The following is a 12329-nucleotide window of genomic DNA, read 5'->3' on the forward strand; positions in this document are numbered from 1 at the left end:
CCGCATGCCATGGACCAGCCGCAGCAGGGTAACAGACGACAACACACCTCAAAGGACAGTGAAGCTCTGTTCTGTTTATTGCAAGTACAAGCAGGTTTTTATATTTTCATTTTAGGTAGTGATTAGCATTTGCAGCACAGCATGATCAATCAGTTAAGCAAAAAAAAAAAAATCAATACAAAGGTAACCAGGAAAAGTACAAGAATTTCCATAGTTTCAGTTATATTAAACAAAAGTTGTTTTGACCAGGAGAGCCATTAATCAGATAATTTGAAATAGCTCTATGTACAGAGTTTGAATGTCTTATTGTTTATTAAAGGTCTTAGAATTTGGCATGGGGCAAAAGGTACGCTAGACCAAGCAGAGGTTAGGAAATTCATTATAAGGCCTTTGTGATGTCTAGCTTAGCTATCTATCTTTCTGTCCAAAATGTTTCTCTATGTACTATGGACTCTAGCTCCTTGGTAATTGTTTCTACGTGTTTAGTTTGTGATATCTAACAAGCTTTTTTCCTGTTTCTTTGCCTGCTTAATTCTAATTAATATATATTCTTGTTCAGGGTAAAGGAGGGGCTGTTACTACAACAACTTTTAGACATTCAGGGGCTATTTCATTTGAGGGGATTTTGTTCTCTGGTCAAGAAATTATTTTGTACAACTTCATTGGAATTATGCGAATCAATGAACCTGAAATACAAATGTCTAACAATCCCACCACCTTTTGATCACCCAAACAAACATGTAAGGAGAGATAGACAGGAAATCCAGCCACAGTTGCCTCTGCCCTGCAGATGCATCTCAACCGTCCTGACCATATCCCTGGGCTGTGGGTAGGGGTCTATATAGTTTTTACTTGTCTTCTTGGAAGACCCTTTGTATCTGTGGATAAGGAACAGGTGTGGGAAAGTCTTTCTAATCTGTTCTTCCATTCCCTCAACTGTTGGCAGCACAACCTGTGTTTGCAACAATAACCTGGTTCTTTATTAGCTGGCCTTAACTGTTGATTTAAGAGATCTAACTTGTTTTTCTTATTTCTGGTACACCATGGCAGTCCTGATAGCTTTAAGTTGCTCAAACCAGGGTAATTTATACAACTTGGCATGTTTTCCCTTACGGTTAACAATTATATCACCCTGGCTGTTGTACTCCCCTGTATAAGGGAGAGGGGAGTCTGTGGGGATTTTTCCATCTTTTCAGGCAGTTCCGTGGGGAATACTAACGTTTTCCCCTGAACTGTCCCTTCCTCTTGGGTGGTTTTCATGGGAATAAGTAAGTATAGTATAGTGTCTATATTCAGTAGCAAGAGTAAAATAATTAAAATAAAACAGCCAGTTGTTAAGCATTTTGGATGCCATGTTCTCCTCCGAGGAGACAAATTCCTTGAACTCGACTCCTCCACGCCCGGACCTTGTCAGACAGCGTGGTTGGAAGATGGCGTGGCGCCCGTGCTCAATCCACTGAGCTACACCACCCAGGGTGAAGCTTGCTTTCTTTATATACATTTTAAATATTAGTACTCATTCTTTTTTCACAGTTATATTAAAATGTAATTCACACACCATGCAATTCACCCATTTAGCATCCAGTTGTAGTGTAAGCATTTCACCGAGCTGTGCAACCATTATCGCAGTCAATTTTAGAATATTCTCATTAACCCCCGCAAAAACTCCACACCCCATTTGTCATAACCTCCAATCTTACTGTCCCGCCAAGCTCTAGGCAACCACTAATCTACTTTTTGGCTCTATATTTGCCTACTCTGGATATTTCATTTTAAAAGAATCATACTGGCCCTGGCCGGTGTGGCTCAGTTGGTTGGGTGTCCTCCCACAAAGTGAAAGGTCACTGGTTTGATTCCCAGTCAGGGCACATGCCTGGGTTGCAGATTTAGTCCTAGTCAGGGTGCATGCAAGAGGCAAGTGATTGATGTTTCTCTTTCACATCGATGTTTCTCTCTCTCTTTTCCTACCTCCCTTCCCCTCTGTCTAAGAATAAATAAATCAAAGCTTTTAAAAATAATTATACAGTATGTGACATCTTGTGACTGGCTTCTTTCACTTGGTGTAATGTTTTCAAGGTTCATCTACATTGTAGCATGTATGAGTAAGTACTTGGTTTTTATTGCCAAGTAACATCCCACTGTATGGATATACTGTATCTTTTTAAATATCTAGTTCATCAGTTGATGGAATCACTTTTTGGTTATAATGAATGATGCTACTATGAACATTCATGCACAAGTTTACGTGAATTTATGTTTTCATTTTTCTTGGATATATACCTAGGGATGGAATTGCTGGGTTGTATGGTAATGCTTTGTTTAACAGTTTCAGAAGCTGCCAAACTGTTTTCCAAAGTTGCTGCACCATTTGACATTAAGAATTTTACTCATTAAGGATTTCCCTCCTTACAGCCTCCCAAGAAGGTGTAGATTACCAGCAATGAGACAGTTGTGCTATAAATCATATGGAAAATTTCTAATTCATCAAACCAAGTTACTTCCTTTCCCCCAAAATAAAGGGTGGGAAAATGGTGAAGGGAGGGCAGGAGGATACGGGAGCTTATGGTCTCTACTTGGAACCCACATTTCCTGGGTTGAAATCCAAGGTTGATTGTGCACACAGTAGGGATCCAAACACATCTCCAAACACGTCAGGGTGAGACAGAGGAGAGATAACTCAGGGGGCTGTGTCTGAGCTCTAGGGGAAAAGTGCCTGCAAGCAGAGGCTGACCAATCTTTCACTGAGGACTCGGAGGATGAGGAGCAATTAGTATGACTTGGAACCCAGACAAGAACACGAGAGGTCCTCCTCACTTTCATGGGTGTGGTCACACTTAAGAGCATCTTTGTCATGGATGTGAGTGCTGCCAAGGTGAAAATCAAATACGGAGAATGATGAGACGGATTGAAGCCCTTTCCTGAGCAGGGGGCATTGATGGCTGTGGGTGCTGAAATAATGAGATAAATCTGACAGACTAGCTCATCAAGGCTTACGAGACACCTACTGGGGCATGTTATGTACCAGGGTGAGCACATGAGAGGAGTCTTCTGTCTCGCACTAGGAGACACGATTAAGAGCCAGGGAATTACAAGTCATTCCAGTTAATGTGGTTCCATTTGTTCCCTGGATATTGACATTTCAGGAAAAATAGCTATATCCCCGACTTGCTTTATTGTTTTCCAATCACCTCTATTAGCTTTAAGTCCTCAAATAAATATTAAGTGTAATATGTTGTATGCCTCTTTCCTACTCTTGCTCCCTTCCACCTTTTTTTTTTAGGTTTCTGTTCCTGCTGGTATGACATGCACGAGCAAGATTGCAGACCCCTGACGTGCCCTCTTCAGCACAGGACAGGGGCCAGTGGTCTTTACTCAAGGTCAGCATACCTGCCCATCTTACCTGCAACTCAGGACATGGCCAGCTTCCCTCCCCAGGCTCCATATCCACTAAGTTACTCAGGCAAAGTGAGCTAAACCCTCCCCCTGAGATGTGCACTTGTCTAATTCAGTCCATGGAATGAGTTTACCTTTGCAACTGTCATGGATCATGTTTCCTACCAGAGGAATCTTAAAGAAACAAGAGAGACTTAAGGGCTTCATGTCTCTCTCTATTCTGTACTTATCAGGAAAAACTGTTCTGTAGGTGTGTCTCTGACTGCCTCCAGGATGGGGCTTAACATAGAATGTGGGCACCTCATTCATTTCTCATAATGGAGGTCAGAAGAAAAGAGAGAATGTGGGTGGAAGCAGATGCTGACCAGATTGAACAGAGAGGAGGAGGGCAGCACCCCCTCTGTCAGCCTGGGGGCAGGGTGCCTGTGAGCATGAAGGTACCCGGTGGCGACTCCCGTCAGAGTGTAAGCAGAAGTCTGGACTCTTCAGAAAGCTGTAGGGAAAAATCGTTTGTTCTACACTGTGGCAGTGAAGTTAGACCAGCCTGGGTTACTGGAACCAGTTCATACCTGTGTGACATCTTATTTATCTGTAGCAGAGGCTAGAAGTGAGGTCCATCAACATTTCAGAAAAACCCAGGACACCCCTTTATGTTCCATCACATCTAAATTACTTATTAATTAAATCTATGGGTTTTTTTCAGGAATCCATACTATGCATCTTGATGGTGTCAGAACACGCACGTTATTTTTGATACAGAAAATAACACAAAAGCCATTGTTACAGTAGTTGGCATTTTTATTTAAAAACCTTGAATTTCATTTACTGTTTTAATTGCTTAATAAAAATGTTAGTATATACTTAAGTTTATCAAAACATATTGGACATATAACATAACCAATTTAAGGTATATGGCATGCTGATTTGACACATTTACATATTATAGTAGGAAAGCCATTGTTTGACAATTATCACCTCTTTCATACCATATACTTATTTCTTTTTTGTGGTGGATAACTAAGGTTTGGAGCATATATTCACTGTTTGTGCATTAGGACTCCAGCCCTCCTCTCTCTACTGGTTACAAATTTGCACCCTTAAAATCTCTTCTATCCCTCCTCTCCCAGCCCCAGGGAACAACCACTTAAGCGTAAACTAATTCCAACAGACAAACATTTTGCAACCAGAAGGTAATTGATGGTTTTGTGCTGGGTCAGGTATGTTTTGAGTCACACCAACTTTGACAGAGTCCCAGGCTATTCAGTATCTACCTAGAAAATCCCAATCACTCCAAACATACCATTAATTTGGGAATTTTCATAAAAATTTTCAGGGTTCATAAAAGTTTTGTATCACCAAATATACAATATTTCTAACAGTGGGGAAACCCTCCAGTTTTGATGTCATTTTCCAAGACTTTTCACGAGGTCCTCAGCTGCAAAACGGTTCCCTGTTTTGTTGCTTTCCTGTCATCTTGAACCCGGGCTCACCAGAACATTTCCTTTTGACAAAGCAAGCCTTCGTCCTGCGAAGAAATTTTTCTAATAGTGGCTAAGGAAATTAAAATTTCTCCATATGATTACAATCTACAATAACAACCAGCATTCCTCTCTCTCACTTTTGCTTACCCTGTTTCTATCCCTACGGGTGAGACACTTATTTTCCCATACAAGTTTTAAAGAAATGTATTATTTTGTTTTTTAGCATATTGTCAGAAACCCCCCCCCCCCTTTTATTCTTCACTTGTTGTATGATCACTGGGAGTGCATAATAGAGGCAAAATCTCCCCATGTGCCACCCGAAACTCTGGCCTGTGATTGATTGACCCCATCGCTTCCCCGAGATATGTCCCTCCTGGATTTAACTTATTCTTTGCTCCCTGGTTTTCAAATTATATTCCCACCTCATTAATAGGATGATTGAACCGCTGCTGTGTAGGGCAGTCTAGATTGAGGGTTGCCTAGGGTGGAGGAGAAAAGAGGCAGAAGTGAGAGAGAGGACACCCAGCCCTTTGTAAGCTTTGGTCCCCCAGCCTTTGGATGGACACAGCACATTCCTACACAGAGTCTCAGAAAACTCCAGTGACGGAAAAGCATTGCAAGAATGGACCAGTGTTAGAGATGTGAGGAATCTGGCTTCCTTACAGAACAAACCCAGTGCAACCCCCCTCAGAAGGTGACCGAAAGAATGTCACAGAGCACAAACTTCTCCACAGCGTTCAATTGGGAAACAGTCTCTTTACCAAGCCATAGGCCCTCCTCACTCTCCCCCCATTAGACCCCTCTCCTGGTGCTCTCTAAGCTATTCAAGTGTTAACACTTGGCCCAACAGAGGTCTTCCATAACCCTAATCCAGTGCTGCGGACAGGTTCTCAGCCTATGTCTATGCCCCACCAATAGTTTATTCATATTTTGATACGAACTGGAAGGAAGGGTTTCAGCTCCCTTCCAGGAGTAACCCATGGGCACCACGCCCCAACTCCTCATTCCTCCACTAAAGATGCTGAAGGACAAGGTGTCCAGAGTCCAAGCCCCTCTCAGAGTTTTCATACGCTGGCTGCCTTTTCCCATTAAACTCCTCAAGAAATTCTAAGATATGCAAAGCTTCAGGGTCTGATTTGTTTTTAGAAAGCCTGCTTCTGGCAATACTTCCCAGTTTGTATTTCATCTTTTCTGTTGCCTTTGGGTCCTGGTTGATTTTCACACCCTCTATGAAATGGTGGATGGTCTTGTCTTCACACTTCATTTGAAACCACTGAAAGTTGCCATATCGTAAATGGAGCATTTGCTTGTCTCCAGACGTGAGCTCTTTGCTGAATTCTTTTTGGAAGTAATACTCAGCTTCTTCATACTGACCCGCCTGTGCATAGAGGCAGGCAAGATAGGAGCAAACACTGTTGAGATTTCCATTGAGCTCATCAGCTCTCTTCAAATGATACACAGCTTGCTCTATTAGTTCCTGCAGCTCCTCTCTTTCCCTATATATTACATTCTGGCTTTTATTATGATACTCGTGAACTTTTGCCCTATAGCATACCCCAATGTGGCAATACAGGTAGGCATTGTTTGGCGAGCATTCTAGAGCCTTTTTCAGCAGTTTTATAGCTGTGTCTGGGTCATTTTTTTTCCGATACAGCATTGCTGCACCGCGAAGCACATCTATGGCACATGGAGCTTTCTCCACGGCTTCTTTAACTAACCTCTCTGCTTCAGCCTCCTCATTCATCTTTTGATATTTCAGAGCCAGGAGGACTTTCACATACTGGTTGTCAGGACTTAGATGAATGGCTTGCATCAGCGCATCAAAGGAATTCTGAGGCGCTGGCCAGTTATCCAGCCGGTAGCTCGAGATGGCCAGTCCAGAGGTGAAGTCTGGGTTCCCAGGGTCCTTTTCCAGACACTTTTCAAAACACACCTTTGCCCTTTCAGTGTGCTTTACCCCACACTTTAACCGTGACCATCCTTCCTCACTATCCATCTCGGGACTCTCCATTCTGTAGGGGCTGGAATACTTCTCGCACACCTGTTTGACCTTGTCTAGGTAAGCCTGAGCTTCTGAGAGCCTGCCCATGTGGTAGTAGACCCAGGCGTAGTTGCCCCAGGTGACCAGACTTCGGATTTCTGCTTGGTCGGCGTGCGCTTGCTGGATTGACTCTTCAGCTTTCTGTAAGCATTCCAGAGCTGCCTCGTTTTGCCCACGCAGGTGTTTTATGTAAGCCAGCAAGTTGTGCTGTGTTGCTTTGAATTCATTGTTCTGAAACTCAGTCTGGTAACACACTCTGTCTTCAAAAGCATCCAAGGAATTTTCTCCCCCTAACGAGTTCCAGGTGAAATGGCATTTTAGTAGCTGTAGTTTGCTCTTCAAGGAGTTCTCAGTGGCCTCGCTGTAGGGAAAAGCAGAAAGATGGACATTTTGAGATTTTAGATTTATAATTTTCTCTTGTGGTATTTTGCCATCCTGATTTTAATCTCTGTTATCCCTAAGATATTCAACTCCACTTTATATCTAAATGTTTAATTCCTTAGTTCCCCTAAATTTGTCTTTTTAAAAATCTCCATTAATTTCTATTTCCTGTCCAATTATACCAGCTTTTCATACATCTTCAACTGATTTTCTTTGTTTAGCCAAACCTTTTTATCACATTGGTTTTGTCTTTTTTATTATTTTGACATTCTATAGTCTTATTTTTTGGACTTTTCTATTTTAACCATTTAAGTCTTAATTTCAACCATTTTAATTTCTACTCATTTCTCCACATTTGAATTATCCTAACTTAACTGATATTACACATGTTATTGATATCTGAAACTTTTATTTTAGAGTAAATATAATCCCCCAACTTTGTTGATTTCTGTTAACATGTCTCATTGAGTTGACTTATTAATAATTTTGTATTTGTTGGTTAACATTTTTGTCCTGAAATTTATTTCTCTACTCCTGTGGTTTGCTTTCACAACTAGGGGTTACAAGTGTGGCAGCAGGAGGAGGCTCACAAGAAAGCTAACTTCGTATAAGAAATGCTCTTTTTCTCTAAGGGTGACCTCCCTTGGAAAGACTTCCTATACCCTGTAGTGTTGGTCCTCAAAACAAACAAACAAACAAACAAACAAACAAAACCAACCAAACAGAAACAGCAGACAAATAAAAACCTTATTGGAGTAACTTCAGAGATGGGTAGGTTAAAACTCATTAATAGCTCCACATTGTTTTTCTATAGTGCCTATGCATTGGAGTCCCTGAAATGCTTTTTCTCACTTAAAAAAAGTTTTTATGGTATACATTAATTGGCCCTTTTATCAGGAGTTGATATTCTAAATATTATGGATTCTGAAGTGGAGAACCAATAGATAATCTGGGAAGTCATATAACGTGGTAGGATCACTTTAGAAATATTTGCCAAATGGATGATAACCCTCCGTTTTCTTCTCCTCCTCATCTTTCGTGTTTTTATGTCCCACTTCCACCCCACAGTTTGAGTGGACCACGGTGTCTGCCCAGACTCCAGTGGAAGCTGGAATCGGATCTGAGAGAGAGCAAGGAAGCCAGAGGCAGGTTTTGCATGTTAAGATGAGTGCTGTGTGTGCTGGGGGTCTGACGGGGACCCCATTCTGTACCATGTGCTGTGGAGAGTGACTCAGATGCACTTGGAGCAGACAGTCTGGGCTCCCCACGCTTCTCAGTGTCCTGTTCTAGTCTTCCCAGGATTGGTATAGTCCTGTGGGCCCGGTGCAGGGGGCAGTCGGGGGCATCCTATGAACCATTCCACGAACTTTAAATTCTGTTACTTAAAACAATGGAAACGAAGCCTTGGCTGGTGTAGCTCAGTAGATTGAGCTCGGGCCTGCAAACCAAACAACTGCAGTTCGATTCCCGGTCAGGGCACATGCCTGGGTTGCAGGCCAGTTCCCAGCAGGGGACTCACAAGAGGCAACCATACATTGATATTTCTCTCCCTTTCTCCTTCCCTTCCCCTCTAAAGATAAATAAATAACATCTTTTAAAAAGTCTAAAAAAATGGAAACTTAACTACCCCAGGTAGAATAAACAAAAAAAAAAAAAGGAAGGGAAGTGGGAAGGAATTTCTACTGAGGGAAGGAAACTGTGTCCTTTGAAAGCCCCAGGCAGGTCTTAGTGAAGAGCCAGGTTGTCTCATCTCTTGTGTAATGTGTCTGGGGGTGGGGAGGGGCACAGCCCAGGAGAGAGACTGGCTTCATGTCCGCACCGTACTAACAGCAACATCCCCTTGAAAAGTGGATGTCTAATCTCATCTACCTTCTCGGTGAGGTTACAGAAAGACTTTTTTAAGCACATGAGTTTTTTTAGCTCCTTTCTTGTTTTATATAAGAGAGAGAGAGAATACAATTGAAATAATGTCAAACAAAGCATATAGTCACTTGTGCATTTGCAAGAGAGAAACATTTAATATGTACACTTAAGTAAAATCCCTTTGAGCAGCCATTCAAAGGGCAACCAGTTTCACTGCGTAGTTATAGATTATTATTTCCACTGGTAAAGCAGAAGCTGTTCCCAGACAGACTTGCGACTTCTGCCCCTGATGCCTCTAAGAGTCCTGCTTACACAGCAACAATTTTTTTTGCCTGGCTTCTAGTCTGGGTAAAAGCCGCAGTGACTCTTGCTCAGCAGGCTCAGAACTAATGGCTGCTCCCAGTGTCTGAGTGCGGTGACAGCGCCACCGAGGAAGGCCCTGTGGGAAAGGCACACCCTTGGCCCTGGTCCCAAAGCTATCAAATCAGAATCTGGGGTGGGGGGAGGGGTGAGCTCAGGAATCTATCTTTAGCAAACTAAACTCTACAACGCCTGGTGACAGTGCCTATAGCTAAACAATCAAAGAAAATTAGAAGAGAGACTGGTGGGTCGGTATTATCGTGAAAAAAGATTCTATGAGAAGCCCAAGCTGAAATTCTAAGGAGATTCTTTGAGAAGACCATGCTGAAATGAAAGGAGTAGGGTTTCTAAGGATTCTGTGTTACCATAGAAACAGACCTCTTGTCATGTCTCATATATTTTATTTTTTCTATCAGGCATGCATGGAGATTAGCAGAAAACAATGTTTTTCCAGAAGACAGACCAGGAGACTCAGAGGAGGAGGACAACATGTTCTCCAGGAAGGAAGTGCTGAGGCCGGTGTCCCTGGGTCCTGCAGCTCCAGGACTGAGGCTTAGGCATCCAGAGTAGTCACCCTGTCCTCAGACTGGAGTAAAAAGATAGCGTCCTTCCAACCCAGTGGGCTCCCACGGCAAACATCTGTTTCTGGAGTGTAAGAGTATCACCCCCAATCCATACTTCAGATTAGAGGACTTGAGCCAGTCAGTAGAATTCCGGAGTAAACTAAACTTCTATTAAATGAGTGAATACATTTTGTCAGCCCTAATGCAAATTTGAGATGAACTATAAGCACATAAAAAGTAAATTCTACCTTCTAATGAAGTAGGCTACTACTCTGAGTGCATTTTAAACACTGCTCAGATGCCCCAAATACTGCTAAATGCTGCTCTTAATTTGTTAAATAAGTGTGGCCCATTTACACAATGGAACACTGCACAGCAGAAAGAAAGAAGGGAAGAAGGAACTCCTACCCTTCTCCACAGCACGCGTGGACCTGGGAAGCATTATGCTGAGTGAAACAGGTCAGGTGGTGAAGGAGAAATGCCATATTATCTCACCTGTAAGTGGAAACTAGTCAACAAAACAAACAAGCAAAATACAGCCAGAGACATTGAAGTAAAGAATACTCTGACAGTCACTGGCGAGGAGGGGGGAGAGGGATAATAGGGGATTACAGGGGTCGTCATCAAGGAGCGTATATGAAGGACACACAGACAAAGCCAAACAGGGTGGGTTTGAGGGTGGGAGGTGGGGTGGGGCGTGGTGGGGTGAAAATGGAGACAATAATACTTAAACAACAATAAAAAGAACCCTATTAGTGGGGCTAAAAAGCCCCTCACTTGGTTCTTTCAAATAGGAAACAAAAATGAGCCTCCAAAAGCAATTCCCCCAGATCCACCTTAAGCGAAGAAGCTGCCTGATTCGGTCTCTCCCTGTCCACTTCCTTCCTGCCTCGCTCCTTTCTGAACTCAGTTCTCAGCTTCCCCAGTGCCAGTCACCCTTGGCGGTGTCAGGCAGAAAGTGACTTAAGAGTAAACAAGCCAGCAAGCTACGAGATAGACAGATGCATGGTAAAGGTTAGAAACACACACCAAAGCAAAGCAATCGGGAACTTTCTTTTTAGGAGCACGTCTGCTCAGCACTTGCATTCCATGACAAGGTAGATTAGCATTTTCGACGTGATCCGGGCATGCCTACCTCATGGTCGCTGTGCACTTTTCTTCCCGTCTGTAAGGCTGCAGTTCGGGCTCTGCAGATCCTCTGCTCCTCAGATCTTCTTCTTCTGCCTCAGAGAAATGCTGAAGAAACCTGTATATATACACACACGAAAGCAGCCCCTGGTTCCTTTGCTTTGTTTTTCAGAAACTGGTTTTAGGAAAGGGAAATGGAAACCGAAAGTAACATAGGCAGGGCTCTCAGGAGAAATGAACCTTGAGGAAGAACCAGCCCACAGATTCCCCTCCTCCCATGCAGTGTGTCAGAGAGAAGGTCAGCATTCCTTGCCCATTTAACAAACGTTTCTATACAAAAATAGAACTTGTAAATTAGAACTTGTAACTCTTGAGTGAGACCTAAAAGTAAGGATCCCAGCTGGGAGAGGCTTAGCTGTCTATCTTAACAAAAGGGCAGAGGATTGTGGAGAAGTACAGCTCTCTCCCTGCCTTGCGCAGGAAAACCCACAATGAATAACACTTTCTCCAAGACTGACTTCATAGAGAACTTTGGTCGATAGTAGCCCTTAGGAGAACATTTATTCAAAACGTGACTGCCCCCAAGGAATACCTCAAATATTTACCAATATTACATTCTGAGAATAAAAGGAGTTTTAAAAGTTAATTATCATAGAGGCATTGGTAGGTAAAAGAGGGATGTAGAAGGCAACATAAAGGAACAGGAGCAGCAAGGCCACTCAGAGCAAATGTGTAGATTAAGTGTTTTCTGCCTGTAGATAGATTCCTGAGTTTCTTTTTCTAAATTAGTGGTGAGAATATTTCCTCATCTCTCATCGGCTGCCTCACCAAGGTCTCTGGAAGTAAAGCTTCTAGAATATTTCCCGGTTTCCAGGCAGACTCCTTTTGTGTACTTACTAAGGGGCTGCAGGCAGAGACCCCCAAACTTAGGCACAGCCAAGCAACTCAGGCTAAAATTGCCCCTCAATGTCAGAAAAGGTTAAGTATCACTATGAAATAAAAACCCTAGTCCCCGCCTTTCTGAATTTCCAATCTGATTACAAGATTCAACTTTCACATATCTAAGGACAGAGGAAAGCCACCCAAAACCAAAAAGCAGGGGGACTGGAGGAAGCTGTT

General features: G+C 42.7%; 1 protein-coding gene across 1 annotated transcript; it reads right to left on the reverse strand.

Annotated features, from left to right (window-relative positions):
• Window positions 1-4234: 4234 nt before the first annotated feature.
• Window positions 4235-11415, reverse strand: IFIT2 (interferon induced protein with tetratricopeptide repeats 2). Its single transcript, XM_037156612.2, is given in 3 exon segments — window positions 4235-5904; window positions 5907-7276; window positions 11218-11415. Coding segments are annotated over 3 exon segments (1404 nt in total). The 5' UTR covers window positions 11223-11415; the 3' UTR covers window positions 4235-5875.
• Window positions 11416-12329: the final 914 nt, after the last annotated feature.

The sequence above is a fragment of the Artibeus jamaicensis genome, unplaced genomic scaffold (assembly GCF_021234435.1).
Source record: "Artibeus jamaicensis isolate MK-2021 breed Jamaican fruit bat unplaced genomic scaffold, CSHL_Jam_final contig_332, whole genome shotgun sequence".
Classification (NCBI taxonomy): Eukaryota; Metazoa; Chordata; class Mammalia; order Chiroptera; family Phyllostomidae; genus Artibeus; species Artibeus jamaicensis.